At 44.3% G+C, this 17,121-nt stretch overlaps 2 protein-coding genes across 8 annotated transcripts in view; one reads left to right on the top strand and one right to left on the bottom strand.

Annotated features, from left to right (window-relative positions):
* Positions 1-2,584: 2,584 nt before the first annotated feature.
* Positions 2,585-17,079, bottom strand: LDAF1 (lipid droplet assembly factor 1). Of its 3 annotated transcripts, none has more exons than XM_082200168.1 (5): positions 16,962-17,079; positions 10,545-10,683; positions 8,866-9,034; positions 6,541-6,679; positions 2,585-3,629 (listed from the first exon to the last, which is right to left on the bottom strand). In XM_082200168.1, exons 2-5 carry the CDS (start codon positions 10,614-10,616, stop codon positions 3,533-3,535), a joined length of 477 nt encoding a protein of 158 aa, XP_082056294.1. In that variant the 5' UTR covers positions 10,617-10,683; positions 16,962-17,079; the 3' UTR covers positions 2,585-3,532. The 3 variants fall into 3 exon arrangements, with proteins under 3 accessions (XP_082056294.1, XP_082056293.1, XP_082056292.1); XM_082200167.1 differs by lacking the exon at positions 16,962-17,079 and adding an exon at positions 14,625-15,048; XM_082200166.1 differs by lacking the exon at positions 16,962-17,079 and adding an exon at positions 14,733-15,048.
* Positions 15,208-17,121, top strand: part of DNAH3 (dynein axonemal heavy chain 3) — an 89,384-nt gene continuing 87,470 nt past the window's right edge. For 2 of the 5 annotated variants that reach the window (XM_082200005.1, XM_082200000.1), the window contains exon 1: positions 15,208-15,388. The gene's annotated coding sequence lies outside the window, so the exon portion shown is untranslated. Of the gene's footprint in view, positions 15,478-17,121 lie in introns of all 5 variants that reach the window. The other 3 variants (XM_082200004.1, XM_082199999.1, XM_082200001.1) reach the window with 2 other exon arrangements.

Raw genomic sequence — 17,121 nt, 5'->3', positions numbered from 1 at the left:
GCTACTGTAATTGCGTTTTATAAGTTGCTGCTTTTTTAGGTTACAGCTGCCCCAGGAGGGCTTTTTTTTTACCTTGAAAAATGGTCTCAACATATTTTTAATGAAGCAATTTATCTGCTCTGTTTGTTGCTGCTATGAAATTGGATTTTTTATGCATGCTGTGTGTGTGAGCACGCATGGCTCTGGCTTTGTAATTTAAGTTACTTGCATGATTGTTTACAAATTGATTTTAGCCTGCCACCCCAGTGGAGGCTGGTCCATAAGGGAAATGGGGCAGTGCCCTACCGACCTCAATCTGCCCTCAGGCAGTGCCCACCTGCCTGTCTACTGACGGCTGGTCTAGTGGGCGACCTTCACTGTCAGTGCCCCCCTCCTTAGTCTTAGTGTTGCCCTTGTAGAACTGAGCAGGGATAGGATGGGGGCATAACTAGAATGAGTTGGCCCTGCCTATCATTGGCTCCTGCGGTGCCTAGTGTTGGCTTCCCGGCCACCTGTCCTAACAGTCCCAAAGGGTACAAGCCACCGTGGTGCTGACCACTTTGGTTTTGCCTTTGGGAAAGGAAAAGGTTGCAGATTATTAAACAAATAGAAGGCGAAAGACAAGATAAAACCTGGAAGAGACACTGCCCAGGTATAATCCACCCACCCGTAGAAGGCTGGGTTGGTTTATTATATGGAACTCACTGTGGTCTAAACCACAGAGCCTAGGGCTTGCTGATCAGAAGGTCGCGGTTCGAATCCCCGCGATGGGGTGAGCTCCCGTTGTTCGGTCCCAGCTCCTGCCAACCTAGCAGTTCAAAAGCACCTCCAAGTGCAAGTAGATAAATAGGTACCGCTCTGGCAGGAAGGTAAACGGCGTTTCCGTGGGCTGCTCTGGTTTCACCAGAAGCGGCTTAGTTGTGCTGGCCCAATGACCTGGAAAAACTGTCTGTGGAAAAATGTCAGCTGCCTCAGCCAGTAAAGCGAGATGAGCACCACAACCCCAGAGTCGTTCAAGGCTGGACTTAAATGTCAGGGGTCCTTTACCTTTACAGCAACTAAGATGAAGAATACATCCCAAGCAAGGGAGCACAATTCTGCTTTCTACATTTGGAGAAATGTGAGGAAGGGGGGTTGTTTTCCAATGCCATTCATTTCCAGTCCAGGGGTAATTTGAAGCACATATATACACACATAAGCTGTCCTATGCTAGATCAGGCCACTGGGATTGGCAGCTTTGCTATGTCCCAGTTAGGAGGCTTTTTGCAGTCCACCTGGACTTTTTAAATTGGATTGGTGAGCATCTGCACGCAAAAGCTAAAGGATATGCTCTTGTCACTAAGCCGTGGAACCTCCCAAGGCCTTTTGGGGACAGAAGCAGTTCCAGTGGGATCAGCATTCCTCCTGGGGTTCCTAACGAGGCAGCTAGGAGCAAGCATCCTGTGCTTTATGTAACGCTGCTGCTGCTTTTTAACGGAGGACTCTAGCTCACCTTTTCAACCAGGGAAGGCAGCCAGAGCAGCCAATTAGTGGCAAACTCTTTCACTATCCTTCAGCAAATGTGTTTAGATCAATGCAAAGGAAATAGAGGGGCCTAAAATATTATGTATCAATTTAGTATGCTCCAGAGTTTGAAACTCCAGGGAGCCATCCATCAAAGACTCCATTTCAGAAGGATTTTAGAAGCAACAGTGTGTAAAGTCTATGAAAGGGATAGAATCACAAGACTTGGAAGGGACCATGAGGGTCATCTAGTCCAATCCTCTGCAATGAAAGAATCTTTTGCCCAAGATGGGGTGCTTGAACCCACGACCCGGAGATTAAGAATCTCACGCTCTACAAACCTGAGCTATCCCAGTTGTACAGTGGCAGAGCTTTGTGAGCTGGTATCCACAGATCTCATTATTTAGTGGAGGGCTGACCCACCCAACTGCTCTGAATGTCACTGGACACTTCTGCCCTAAGGGAGAACTGCACTGGCACACAAGTCACCTGACACCTCAGGGTCGCCTTCTCAAAAATGTCAGGGGTCCTTTAGCTGTGATCCCTGCATTGCAAAGGGTTGGACCATTTGACCCTCAGGGTCCCTACCCACTCTACAATTAAATAAATATGACCCCATCCATATATTCAGTATAAACAAATGCATGGATGCTCTCTTCTGCACTGCCCTTCCCATCTGAAACATGATCAGTAGCTAAATAAGTAGCAGCACCAAGGCAATGGATTCTCTTTTGATAAAGGTTCATTATTAGTTCAAGCCATGTCTGGCTGCCTACTGGAAGGTTTCAAACTCTCATTGTCCCCACCTGTGTCTCAAAAGACATCCAGAGTCTGTGCAACTCCCACTGTCTAGAAACATGATGCCGCTACTTCTGTTGCCCTATGGACTGGGTGGTTTTTGTCACGACCATAATTGCAAATAAGCTGTGGCAGTGGCGAGTGCCATTGGGTCCTTGGTAGAAGAGGTTTGGGTTTGGACCAAACACGCAGATTAAATATGTGTTTTAGCTGGTTATTAAGGGTCTCTTTCTCATATATGTACACACTCACATTCACTGGTGGTGCAAATGGATCCAAAAATACAAAGGCAAACAGAGACAAGTTGGATAAACAAGTAGCTGTTTAGTGGCAAAGTATGTCTTACAATGGCATTACCAGTTAGGCAAGACAGTAAAAGTGTTGCTATTATTAAAAAAAAATGTTTGAGCATGAAAACACCTGGTCTGAAATACATTAATTTTGAAACACTCACATAACATAAGGCACAATGCGTAACTGTCTGGTATTCTGCTAAGCCCCAAACCTCTGGAAAACATGAGAAAGACCAAACTAGAAGCATATCACTTCTGAATAATTTAAAACACAACAAAAGTGCTCAAGCTATTAAAAAACAAAAACCACACTCATAGAGAGATACGCCCTTTAACTACTTGTTTTCCACCTGTATCTTTGACAAGGTACTAGCTCAATTATCACAATGAGTGTTGTAAGATTTTTTTTTAAGGCTTGAATGTCTTGTTCCACATTCAAAAAAGTACTATTACCAGCACTGTTGAATTTTACTTCCTGTTAGTTAGAAGAATTTCATGCTCCAAGTTGAACAAGCTGTAAGACCAGCAGTACTCCCTCTCACACAAAATATCCACTGACCTACATGGGAGATAAACATGGAAGAAGAGAATGGGACCCTGTTCTATAGTGGCTGAGTTGTCCAGCACTTGACAACACATTTAATGATGGTTCAGTCATTATAATGACAACCGGAAGGAAAACTAGTCTCCAGGTTCCAGAAACAATAAACCATTCTAACAGGTAAACATTTCAAGAATGTAACAGTTCTTTCAAAACTCTGTATTTTTTAAGTGCTACTGAAGGATGCTATTCCAAGCACCAACCCAATGTATTCACTGTTCTTATCACTACTATCCCAGAAACCAAGACTTGAGCATTCTGACAGGCAAGTAGTCATGAAAATGTAACAATTCCTTCAAAAATCTGCATTTTTTAAAAAAGTGCTGCTCTTGGAAGTGTTTGGAAGCACCAGTCAAATTTATTCAGTCTTCTTATTAGCATCATCTTGGTCTAAGGCAGGAGGGTTGCTGGGCAGAAACCTGCTTCCGTTAGCTATTTCTTTCTTTGACAGACTGCTGAAGGAGGGAGAAGAGGGGGAAAAAACAACACTTCAGATTTCTGATTTCATGGCTCACACAAATCCAAGTACCACAGGTTATCATGCCTATTATTCAGAATTTCCAGAACAATTCTCATTATTGTCTCTCCTTATTCTCAATTATTGTCTCTCCCACTGATCTTCAAAACGCTTTTCAATAGAGCACAATGTCACCTATTTTGGCTTCGCAAGAGGGATGACAATGCCGTTTTAGCAGTATCATTTTGAAAAGTAGTTTCAACTTTAGATATGATTCCCTATTTGTGTGGCATGATTGCCTTAGGCTTCATAAGGAGCAGCATCCTTGTCAAGAGAGATGGCTCTGCAGCAATGACCATGACAGCAGAATGTATGTCCTTAGTAGGCTAAAGGCAAAGCACCAAGTAGAAACAGATTAATAAGGAGCACTGGGGTACATCTGACATGTAATTCAGTTCATGAGTTCTGGTGCTTAACGCTGGTCAAACCAAAGGTTCAGATCTTGACATGGCAGCTGCACTGAGTATTGCAACTGGTGACATACATATGTAGTTTTTTACTGTGCAATTAAAGCAGTGTACGGCCTCGGCCCAGTATACCTGAAGTAGCATCTCCACCCCCACTGTTCAGCCCAGACACTGAGGTCCAGCTCTGAGGGCCTTCTGGCGGTTCACTCACTGAGAGAAATGAGGGAACCAGGCAGAGGGCCTTCTCGGTAGTGGCGCCTGCCCTGTGGAACACCCTTCCATCAGATGTCAAGGAAATAAACAACTATCTGACTTCTAGAAGACATCTGAAGGCAGCCCTGTTTAGAGAAGTTTTTAGTGTTTGATGTTTCATCGTGTTTTTAATATTCTGTTGGGAGCCACCCAGAGTGGCTGGGGTGGGCGGAGTATAATTTATTTATTTTTACTATTACTATTATTACTACTCTGTTCTCTCTGCAGCAAGAGCAAATGTGATCCTAAACAGCTTAGCAGTAACAAAAGCAGGCTGATGGTGGCACTATAATGTAACCCCTTACATAGTGCTTCTTTGTTAGGTGTGTACTGAGTGCAAGACTGCAATCCCATTTTTAAAAAGATACAGCATGCAACCTTGTCTAAAGGCTCTCTTACCAAGCCTTCAGAACCTCTGTCTAGGCCCTTACAGAAGTTACTATCTCCTTACAATCATTCTGACTCACTTTTGACTACATACTCAGTTATGTGGAAGAACAGAAGGCTAAATACTGTTCTGTGGACTTAACTGAAGCAAGGTAGGAGACCCATCACTCTCTCCTGCTCTTGTTCCCCAGCAGAAGGCACTGAGGGACATACTGCCTCTGAATGCTACAGTGCATCCTGATAGCCCTATCCTCCATGAATATGTCTAAACCTCTTTTCAATTCCATCCAAGTTTCCAGCTGAGCTTTAGCAGCATGGAACAGCCTGCAGTGCGCTTTATGTTCATGCTCATGCTGTTACGTGCGTGCGCATTAGTTACACACACTTAAGAGACTGCACTTCTAGAGACCTAGGATGGAGGGGCTGAAGCCTGCAGACTAATGTCTTTGAAAAGGCACCCCAAGAGGGAAAATACAGATAATGATTTATCAGGGGTCTGTACCGGGGGCATTTCTGGAAAACAGGGACAGCTGGTGTGTATGTATGATTAGAGCAAGATGGGAATGACTATATGGAGAAAGATTATGTCAGACCATTGCTTCATTGAGTGCAGTACTGTCTATTCAAACCAGTAGTGACCACTCAAGGTCTTTTAGAGGTGTGTCAAAGCACTGTTGCCTGAGATTGCTTAAGAGCAGGTACTTTTTCTGAGCATCATTGTTCAACTGGAACTCTGTACATGCCTGGGAATTAAGTGTTTAGTTTGGCTCTGCTCTGAGCATGGTGCTGTTACAAGGAATCAGAGGAAGAGGTGGTAGCTGAAGTAACTTATAGCAGGGGAAGCTCCAGAGGTCCCCACCAAATAGCATGACTATAGTAACTGGTCTACAGGGAGATTCCTCACAACAGTGGATGTGAGGAATGATGATGTGCGCAAGCTAACCATTCCTCAGTATCTCTACCATATTGAATGCAATCAGATGCCTTTAATTAGCATTAATAAGCAATAATTAATTGTGCTTGCTCAAACCTCGCTCCTTGTATTTGAGTTTTTCCCCCTGGTGCATTCAGGTATCCACTGCTTTCTGTCTAGCTCCCTACTGCTCACTTACATGCCACACAGGGGTTTTTTCCAGCTATCTCCATATCATTAATAGAAACTATTTCAACTTATGGCCCAGGCAATGTTAGTTTGCGTAGCCTGTGTAATTTATAACAATGAACCAGCTTGCTATTCTATCTTTCTGAACCAGAGCTTCAAGCTGCAAAGCCTTTTTGATTGCTGTCCACCATTTTTATGAAAATGAACATTATATTCACATAGATTGGCATTTGTTGTTCCTTGCCAATTTCCCCAAATAAACAAGGCAACAGTGGCATTCCTAAGGTAATTGTGTCTACTGCAATGGCATCTATGGAGCACAGTTTTCTCCAGGAAAGATCCCCCAAGGGTTGCTTTCATAAACATGCATGCCAGGTACAGATTCACACACAAGCAGATCTGGTAATAGCATTACTTATATATGGGCAGGGTGCGCAATGTACAAATGACACACAAAAAGGGTAAGATGGGGGCCATGGGAGAGCTCATTTACACTTCCTCCACACATAATGAGTTTAACTTAAGTACCCCCAGGATAGGGCCGGCCCAGTCATGAGGCAAGGTGAGGCAACCGCCCACAGGAAAGTCTGTCTGAATGACTTCTAAAATAAATGCCTCCCGCCCTAACAAAATTATAATTGCTATTACAGTACAGTATATCAGAAACACAATTCCTCATGATAGGGTCTGTGGACACTTACTCTGGAGTGGGCCAGTAGCTGAGCAGAGTAGTAAGAGACATGTAACAAACACTGAGCACTCCAGACACCGCCAGTGATAGCATGCCCAATCCGCCAAGCACACACAGCAGGGTGAGTCCTCCCAACGAGATTACAAAACCTGCAAAGAACAAAAAGCAGTTTGTTCTCTCTCTCTCTCTTTTTAAAGTTGAATAACAAACATGACTAATCAAAAATTTAAGACTATTACAAAATCAAGACCGCAACTAACTGAACAAAATCATAAACAAAAATTCCAGTAGGCTTCTATGTGCATACAATTTTCCCATAATGCAGAGTTACAGTATTTAAATTCAGAAAAAGAGAAAACAAAAATCAGAAAAAGAGAAAACAAATACAGAGGGATTTTCCTTTTATTGTAAAATATATTTCTAAGTGGTAAAGCTTCACCAGTCCTTCACAAACAAGTTTCTATGTTTATTTCCTTTAGCTGATTCTCAGTTTACATGTACGTTTCTCTATTAGGGCTATCTGCCAAATCCTTTTGCACCAAGCTGTTAAATTAACTCCTTTAAGATCCTTCTAAAAAGTGGAAGTAGTCATATGTGCAGTTATCAGGTTAAGTATCCTATCGGGGGTTATCGCTCAAGTTCACATTATCATCTGAAACTAAATTTTGTAGAGCAAGCTCTGGGGTCTTTATTAAGAAGATTGTTGAGTAATTTTATCCATTTCATTGAAAGTTTGATCCCAGAACACTGATACCTCCACACATGTCCATCACATATATTTATATCTATGTTTATATGTGGAGGTATCAGTTCCACATGTTCTACAAGAGTAGCCCATAACATAATGCCCAACTGCTCATCTAGTAAACTGGGATGACTTCTCTTTTGACTGCTGGAGAGGGGCCTCTTGCCAGGTCTAAAGCAGTATCAGAGGTCCTATGTCTTGACTACCAGGTGCACCTTTCATTCGGGAAGGAGGTAATTTATTATCTCTGAATGGGGGGGGGGGGATTTAAAAAGCCAGTACATGTAACTCCACTTCTTATGTAGCACAGGTACGGTGCTGTCCTCACATATCCTTATGGGAGGGACGTTTGCCAGTTCCATGTGTACCCAGCTACAGAAGAACTTGTTTTTTGTACCTTGCTCACCTAACCTGACACAGAAAATGCTACAAGCCACAATGGCTATGTTCTACCCCCACTGCTGGAGACAGTATGCCTCTGAATACCAGATTCTGTGAATTGCAGGTGGGGAGCGTGCTGCTGCATTCAGGTTCAGCTTGCAGGCTTCCCATGGGTGCCCAGTTGGTCACGGTGAGAACAGAGTGGTGGACCAGATGGCTACAAGGTCTGATCCAGCCAGATGGTTCTTATGTTTCCATGCGTTCTGTGGACCGTGAGCTGGCTGACCCTATCTTAAAAACTACAGAGGAGGAAAGTCATATACAGTGGTACCTCGGGTTACATACGCTCCAGGTTACAGACGCTTCAGGTTACAGACTCTGCTAACCCAGAAATAGTACCTCGGGTTAAAAACTTTGCTTCAGGATGAGAACAGAAATCGTGCTCCGGCGGAGCGGCAGCAGCAGGAGGCCCCATTAGCTAAAGGGGTGCTTCAGGTTAAGAACAGTTTCAGGTTAAGAACGGACCTCCGAAAAAAATTAAGTACTTAACCCGAGGTACCACTGTAGAAACACTTACCTCTGAGGATAAGAATAAGCCAAGGTTCCAGAAGATTCTGTGCTTCAGTAAGAAGATTTTAAACATGGCACAGTGTTCAAGTCAGCACTTCCAAGATATATACATTTCATGTGGGAAGGGATTTCCCAAAACACAAATCATCAGTGATATGCAGGCATGTTGAAGTATGTTTGACAGTGGAACAGAATCCTCCAGAAGGTGGTGGAATCTCCTTCATGGGAGGTTTTTAAACAAGGGATTGGATAGCTATCTGCCAGGGATTCTTTAGCTGTGTGATTCCTGTGTTACACAGGGTTGGACTAGATGACTTGGGGTCCCTTCCAACTCTGCAATTATATGTTTAGGGAAGTCTTTAATGTTTAACGCTGTATTGTGTTTTTAATATTTGGTTGGGAGCCGCCCAGAGTGGCTGGGGAAACCCAGCCAGATGGGCAGGATATAAATCATCATCATCGCCGTCGTCGTCATTGCAGTAGCCACCCAGAGTTTCAGACGGGGACATTTTCAGCCCTACCTGAAGACAGAAACACACTTTCTGCATGCAAAGCATGTGGTCTAACACTGAGCCATAACCAGTCCCTGGGTGGAATTCTACCAGCGTACAGCATAAAAACAACAACAAAACAGAATACCTTCCATGACAATCACTCCAATGCAGGCAATTACAGTTGTGGCAACAACAAAAACCAGAAAGAATGCAACTGGAATTGCAGACGCTGCAATGAAGACCAACATTGACAGGGCAACGAAAGGATGGTCATCTAAGTACTGGCCAACTCGAGAGTTCATAAAAGCAACAACCTGCAACATAAAGCGAAAAAGAATAAAGATTTAAATATCCTAAGCAAATTAACAAACAAACAATTCTGGGAAGTAAAGTTCATAGCTGTCAACTTTTCCCTTTCCTTCCGAGGAATCCTATTCAGAATAAGGGAATTTCCCTTTAAGAAAAGGGAAATGTTGACAGCTATGGTGAAGTTACTTCAAGAAGAAATCACTTACTTAGCAATATTATTAGACAAATCTTCTCATGCTATGAATATTACCATATTTTTCTGTGTATAAGACTAGGGTTTTTTTTAATCAAAAAATTAGGTTTAAAATTGGGGCTCATCTTATACATGGGTAGTGCTGAGGGGTGTTTTCTTAATTTAGAGTCCCCCCAAATAGGGGGCGTTTTATATATGGGGGCATCTTATACATGGAAAAATACGGTAGTCTGTATAGAACAGCCTTACCCAATCTGGTGCTCTCCCCAAATTCCCAGCTAACTCAGTAATGCTAGATGGGGCTGATGGGAATTGTAGTTCAAAACATGTGGAAGACAACAAATTAAGGTAGGCTGGTGTAAAATGCTTTTCCTACATGCCTTATTTAACAGCTGAAAGCTTGACAAGTTCTATCCTGTATGCAACTGAAGACATTCTCCTTTGATGTGTCTCAGTGCAGAAAGGTGGCTATTGTTCTGTGTTTTGTTTTTTGTAAAAAGCTGGTGAGGGTTGTGCAAACACAGAAGCTAAAACTAGAACTGGAGATTTAATTTGCAGGTTTCTTCTGAAGGTGAAAACAGGAAAGAGGAGTAGTTCTCACTCTACAGCAGCAGCAGGTTTTAATAATGCATCAGGGCTATCCTATTAAGTATGACACTGGTCACCCCCAGAACCTGCATCTTGCATCAAGCACAAAGAGGTGGGGAACCCATTAAAAAGAAGGTATTATGTGGCAAATCCATTTAGAACAAGGCTCTTGACCAATTTTGTGAAGGTGAAACCTTGTTTATATAGGAGAATTGAAGTCACAATGTTTCTTAAGAGCAAAGGCTAGTGGAGGCTTCTGAGCTACAGAACACAGGCAAAAATAATCTTATCTGACTAAAAGCTGGTGGAGAGCCCTTTCTGTTGTCTTCTGTACCATGTATACCAGGATGCCCTCCACAACAATATTCCATTCCATTTTGCCTCCACATAGTTTTTTGTTTCCTTTTCTTCAACAAATTATCAGCATCCCATGCATACCAAGCATGCTTAGTTCTCACGGTGCTGCTGCCCAACCCAACCCCATTATGATATCTGTACTACTGGAATCCTTGGGCGGGGTCGGCGTGGCTTTCCCAAAATAGTTTCATGGGCCAAATGGCGTGACTTGGTGAGTCAAGTTTGGCCCACAGGCCAGAGGTTCCCAATCTGTGTACTTATCCAACACTCTAGCCACTATACCAACTGGCTCAAAATCTGCAGTGCAATTGTAATTGAGACAACCCCCCAAAGACAAGAAAAAGTATCATAATAGAATGACAAAATTCATAACTCACATGTGGGTTGCTATGAACAGTTTCCATGACTGAGTGCCACCCTTTCTGGAGTTCTTTCATCTCTTTAGACATGATGCCGCTTTTAGGTCAAATACTGAATTGTGCTAATAAGAAATCAGTGCATTTTTAAGCACCAAATCTTAAGAAAGAAAGAGAGGAAATGAATTATTTTTCTAATTATACTATTTTCATACCAAGTGCCTAATATTTGCTAGCACTCAGAAACATTTTCTGATAGGCAGGTCAATGGAAACATTACAAAGGTTGTGGAACATCTTGGGTTAAACTTATGTGTGCACATATTTTGAGCTTAAAGTGGAAAGTGAAGTACACTGGGTATTGTTGACTATTTGTTGTTGCTGCATTGTTTGGCATTTCAAATACATAAATGTAAAGGTAAAGAGACCCCTGACTGTTAAGTCCAGTCGCGGATGACTCTGGGGTTGCGATGCTCATCTCGCTTTACTGGCCGAGGGAGCGGGCGTTTTGTCCGCAGACAGCTTCTGAGTCATGTGGCCAGCATGACTAAGCTGCTTTTGGCGAACCAGAACAGCACATGGAAACGCCATTTACCTTCCTGCCGGAGTGGTCCTATTTATCTACTTGCTTTCAAACTGCTTTCAAACTGCTAGGTTGGCAGGAGCAGGGACCGAACAACAAGAGCTCACCCTGTCGCACGGATTCAAACTGCCGATCGGCAAGCCCAAGGCTCTGTGGTTTAGACAGCGCCACCCACGTCCCTTCAAATAACTATTTATTCAAATAAATAAAGGTAAAGGTAAAGGTACCCCTGCCCGAACGGGCCAGTCTTGACAGACTCTGGGGTTTGTGCGCCCATCTCACTCAAGAGGCCGGGGGCCAGCGCTGTCCAGAGACACTTCCGGGTCACGTGGCCAGCGTGACAAAGCTGCATCTGGCGAGCCAGCGCAGCACACGGAACGCCGTTTACCTTCCCGCTGGTAAGCGGTACCTATTTATCTACTTGCACCCGGGGGTGCTTTCGAACTGCTAGGTTGGCAGGCGCTGGGACCGAGCAGCGGGAGCGCACCCCGCCGCGGGGATTCGAACCGCCGACCTTTCGATCGGCAAGCCCTAGGCGCCGAGGCTTTTACCCACAGCGCCACCCGCGTCCCTAATTCAAATAAATAGTTATACACTAAAAAACTCCTAACTATAAAGGTAGGTTTTAATCTGCAAATACTGTATTTAAACTAAACCTTGGAATAAGGCTTAAAATAAAGCTGGTCCTCTTAATTCATAAAGATTCTACATTTATTTGGTAATAAATACACCTACAGACATATACCATCCATGGAACAATAATTTGTGATCAACAAACAATCTTGTTTTACTTGTATGAAGGGCTGTCATGCAGGAGTTTTCAGTGTGTCATCTTCCAGATTGACCAAACAAAGCAAAAGGGAGGAGGAGAGAATGGAGAGGCAAGGGAAATCCACCCTTAGCATAGTAAGAGTAGTAATAATGTACAATATATTTAATCAGAAGTAAGTCTCATTTTGGCACCAATCATACTTCTGGCTCCAGCACTGAAAAGGTCATTTTCTTTGTAACTCTATGATGTACCTCCCACTAGGGAAGGCACCTGAAGAAGAGCCTCAACGAAAGATCTTATTTACTACATATACAGTGGTACCTCGGTTTAAGAACAGCCCTGTTTATGAACTATTCGGTATACGAACTCTGCAAAACCGGAAGTAGTGTTCCGGTTAGCGAACTTTTCCTCGGTCTAAGAAGGGAAGCCAAATGGTGGAAGGGCACCAGTGGCGGGAGGCCTCATTAGGAAAAGCGTGCCTCGGTTTAAGAATGGCTTTGGTTTAAGAATGGACTTCTGGAACGGATTAAGTTTGTAAACCGAGGTACCACTGTATTTAAATGCAACCTCAGCGCCTAGGACTTGCCGATCGCATGGTCGGCGGTTCGAATCCCCACGGCGGGGTGAGCTCCCGTCGTTCGGTCCCAGCTCCTGCCCACCTAGCAGTTCGAAAGCACCCCTAAGTGCAAGTAGATAAATAGGTACCGCTTTATAGCGGGAAGGTAAACGACGTTTCCATGTGCTTTGCTGGTGCTGGCTCGCCAGAGCAGCTTCGTCACACTGGCCACGTGACCCGGAAGTGTCCTCGGACAGTGCTGGCCCCCGGCCTCTTAAGCGAGATGGGCGCGCAACCCCAGAGTCGGTCACGACTGGCCCGTACGGGCAGGGGTATCTTTACCTTTACCTTTAACACTAAGGCAGTCTCTAAGAAGTTTACAAAACACAATATGCATATATAACAAACAAATGGAACAATGCAATTTTAAAAAATAACATCCCCCAAAGTGAAACTATAGTAGCATAGTTTTCAAAACAACTTAAACTATCTCTCTTCAGCCTCTTTCTTGCCAAAGCACATCCTGACTCAGCCTGAATACACATGATACATGTAAGGCACATTTAAAGCATGTGACTTCCCCCAGGAACTGCAGTTTACCCATCACAGAACTAGAATTCTCAGCATCCTTAACAAACTACACCTTCCAGGATTATTGGGGGAGACGACATGTGCTTTAAATGTATGGCATGTACACAGCCTCACAGAATACAACACTGACTCAAATAACACATCACACTCAAATTCTGTCCTGCATGTACACAAATCAAACAATACCTATTACTATTTATTAAATTTCTATACTGTCCTTTACCTGAGGATCACAGGACAATTACAACATAAAAACACAAAAAATATAATATAGTAACAAACAAAAACAGTACCACCCCCCTCCCCATGCTTGCTATGGCGTGAGTCAGGTTTTAGCTGGAGCCGACAATATACACAATTCATTTTCAGCGTTGTAATCCTGTTTTTTAAAAAGCGCCTAAACATTGTTAGTGCACCTGTAACCTAGGTTTATGGGGCCATACGGCAAATAGTTTTTATATCTGTTTCTAACACTGGGCCTGGCTCATCCATTCTACTTGCACCCCTCATTTCTGCTTGCAATCATTCCAGTATCTCCCTCTCTGTCCCCAAACTACTATCACCAGTTGCTCCTTCCACTCTTTCAAAAATGCACCACGACGACATCAGGAGACGCTTAACAACACCTTAAGTTTGAGGAAAGGAATCCGGAAAGAGGCACTCCTTTAGGTATTTGCATGCCAAGCCCTGCTGAGGGCTTTAAAGGTTAAGTCCTAGCATGGCAAACTTCTCATATCAAAAGTTACTGGCTGAGTTGCCCCAGCAAATTGCACTTTGCTGAAATCTGGTCCATCTGTTGTGTCCATTCACTCTGCAGTAAGCCTCTCCCTTCGCTGATCCACAAGTCAAGGCTGTATTTGTTTTGCTGGATAGTAATAAAGTATAGTAAACTAAAATAAAATTAAAAATAAACAAATGCAGACATACTTTTCTGATAATAAGCCATCACAGGTTAAAGTATCCTGTGCAGTTGGGGGGGGGGGGGAGGCAGGCTGCACACTACACAAAGCTCTGGTGACACATTCACCTAAATCCCTAGTCTTCAACAGGTGGGTCGGGATCCACGAGTGGATCACGGCCTGACCCAAGGTGGGTCGCAAGCAGGAGCACTTCCACCATGCTAACTAACATATGGCAAAAGATTACCAAATGGGTCCCCGTGGCCAAATGCATGTTCGGGTTAAAGGGGGTGGGGTGGGGGGTGTCCTGGATCCGAAAAGGTTGAAGACCAGGAACCTAAAAATGTGGTGACAAAGGCGCAGAGAGATTTAAGCTGAGGAAGAGCCGACACCTGAAAAGTTAAACGACCTAAAATGTTTAAAGGGGCAACAAAATCGGGGCGGGCGAGATAGGACAAGTTGCGGCATATGATGAGCATCCCGTTCCCATCCGATGGTCAGGGTGAAATATGGGGGGGGGGTGCAGAGAGCGAGAGAGAGAAAAACCACGCTGCCCTGTTGAATCTCCGCCTGCTCGCTTTCCCACAAACGCAGAGCACGGAGTTGGGTGGGTGCGATATTCGGGAGAGCTGCCCCTGTTGAATCTCTGCTCGAAGTCCCGAGAGCCCCTTTCTTGTCTGCCACCCCATACTAGAACTGACCCGATGGGGTGGGAGTTAGGGGAAGGCCTCGCTTTCTTTCCTCCGCCGAGGTTGAGGCCTCCGGAGGCCAGCAAGCGGCCCTACGACTTCCCGTCCCGGCCCTCCTACCTCAGCCCGGCTCGAGCGCCGCAGCGGCCCTCCCGCCTCATTCTCTCTCCCGCCGGCGTCGCTCGACGCGCGTATGAACCGCCGCGCCGCGCCCTGAGGAGGCCGGGCCCGCCTCTCCCGTCAGGGCCTACAAAGAAGCAGCAGCAGCAGCAGCGCCCGGCGAAGGGGAGCGGGCCGGTCCTCGTGCCCGCCTCGCCCGCCTCAGCCTGGCTCCTCACACAGCCGGGCCGAGCGAGCGCCAAGCTCCCCTTCTCTCGCCCTCATCCACGGGCGCTTCCTTCCCGCCGCCTCGAGGCAACCGATAAAATATACCCTCACACACCCCCAGTCGGTATTCTAGCAAGGTGTTTTTCTGTGAGTGGAAAAGAATGTATATATAGAGGGAGGGATATGCGTAACCTTTTTTTATATATATAAACGTGCACGCGCGCGTAGAAACGGTAAATTTATTTTTAACGGCAGTTTGTAAGGCCTCAAGGCAGGGCACGGTTAATATACGGTACTTTTTGAAAGCCAACGGAAGCTGGTGAAACGCCTCACGCGTTTTAAGGAAATTACTGTATTTAGCAAAGGAGGGTTCCATCGTTAAGTCCCCGTCTGAAACAGGAATCACTGGCAAGCAACCCGATTCGTAAGAGACCAGTGTGCACGTGCACGTGTGCATATAGATATATCTCCCACAAGTATAGCTGTATATGTGAACTTTTGGCAAGCCCCTACAATCGGCTGTAAGCGGTTTGCAAAGGTACAAAGAACAAAAATCAAAAGGGAAAATCTGACTTCAGTTAAAGTGGGGGGAATAAAAAGAAAAAGGATTCAGTAAGCTTTGGAAGTGTGTGTGTGTATATATATATATGTGTGTACGCACATATGTATATATGCATCATCATTTCATCATTTTTTATTTGTATGCCGCCTTTCCACAGTTAAAAAACAATGCTCAAGCGACTTACAGCATAACAAGATTTACATAATTACAAAAGTCATAAACAATAAATAAACCACATCAAAAAAAAAAAATACACAACCAGATGGGAAACAATTTCCACATAAATCAAAATCTAAAACTAAGAATACAGCATTAATATCACAGTTTAAAATGACATAGGTAAAAAATAACAGCAAGTCAAACAAAAAAGAAAAACAAAACGGAGCCCTCTTTGCCCAGTAACAGCAGCAGCAGCAGCAGAAGTCATTTATAGAGCCCATCAGTCCCCACTCTAGGTTAGGTGTTGAGTGGCAGGACTGGGACCCTCAGGCGCTGAGCAGTACCCTTTATATACACATAAATTGTGATAGAATATGCATATTTGGCGGCCTACATGTCGCGCCCAAAGAGGAAGTGCATCAACAAAAATGGAATAGATTTGCAAAAAAATGCATATTCTAATTTATATGTATTTAATAATAATGAAAAATTAAATAGAAATACAACACATCTCATTCTAATGGAGAAGGCTGTGCCCAGGTGAGTCTGCCCAGGTGTGGCTGCTCAGTCTCTTGTCGGGATGCTAGCTTTTCACCATGGGCAACATCAAGGGACCCCAGCCTCTACTTAGATAGGGCTTTTGAATATTTAAACCAGATTTGGACTCAGTTGTGACCTTCAAAGAGAGGGCACCTTCAAATAAGACTGTCCTTCAAATAGAGGACAAATCAGCTAAAACCTGATCACATACCCCCCCCCCCCCAGTTATGACTTCCATGGTTGTCATGGGCCATCAAATGTCTGGGCGAACAGGAATGTTTTTTTTTAAATTCTTCCTGAAAACCAGCAATGAGGAAAACAGGCATACTTCACCAAGGAGGGAATCACAGCCAAGAAAGCCCTGTCATCCATCAAAGCCAACTGGGCAGCAGACAGAGGTGGTGGCACTGACAACCTCCCCTGCCAATTATGGTAATTGCAGGACCCAAGATGACTGATAACTGGTGGAGTCACTTCTTTCAGGTACTTGGGTCAAAAGCCATTTAGGCTAGTTTTATAAGCTAGGACTGCTGATACCTTGAATTGGGCTTGGTAGCACAGTGCTAGCCAATGCAGAACTATCAGGACTGGTGACACATGGTTGCATCAGGCTGTCCTACTTATCAGGCAAGTAGCAATCTTCTGCATTAGCAGAATTTGCACAACTGAATATTTCCCCATCCTGAAGTGTTAAGATTCCCTGCCATCCCGTTGATTCAACTCTCCTCTCAGCTCTACATTGAGTTGATAATTCGTCTTACCACATCAATGGGACTTTCAGTTGTAACTGTCCTTCACAAACAGCAACTGAAAGAGATCAGGACTAGAAAAAGCTGCTGTTCCAGCCAACTGGGTAGATGGGGGGGGGGGTGAGCTGGAAGAGAAGGGAAGGGAGAGAGGAGTCATTCTACGTTGCCTAGT

This window comes from Podarcis vaucheri (assembly GCF_965113315.1).
Source record: "Podarcis vaucheri genome assembly, chromosome: 14".
NCBI lineage: Eukaryota > Metazoa > Chordata > Lepidosauria > Squamata > Lacertidae > Podarcis > Podarcis vaucheri.
This window is presented reverse-complemented; position numbering and strand designations above follow the sequence as displayed.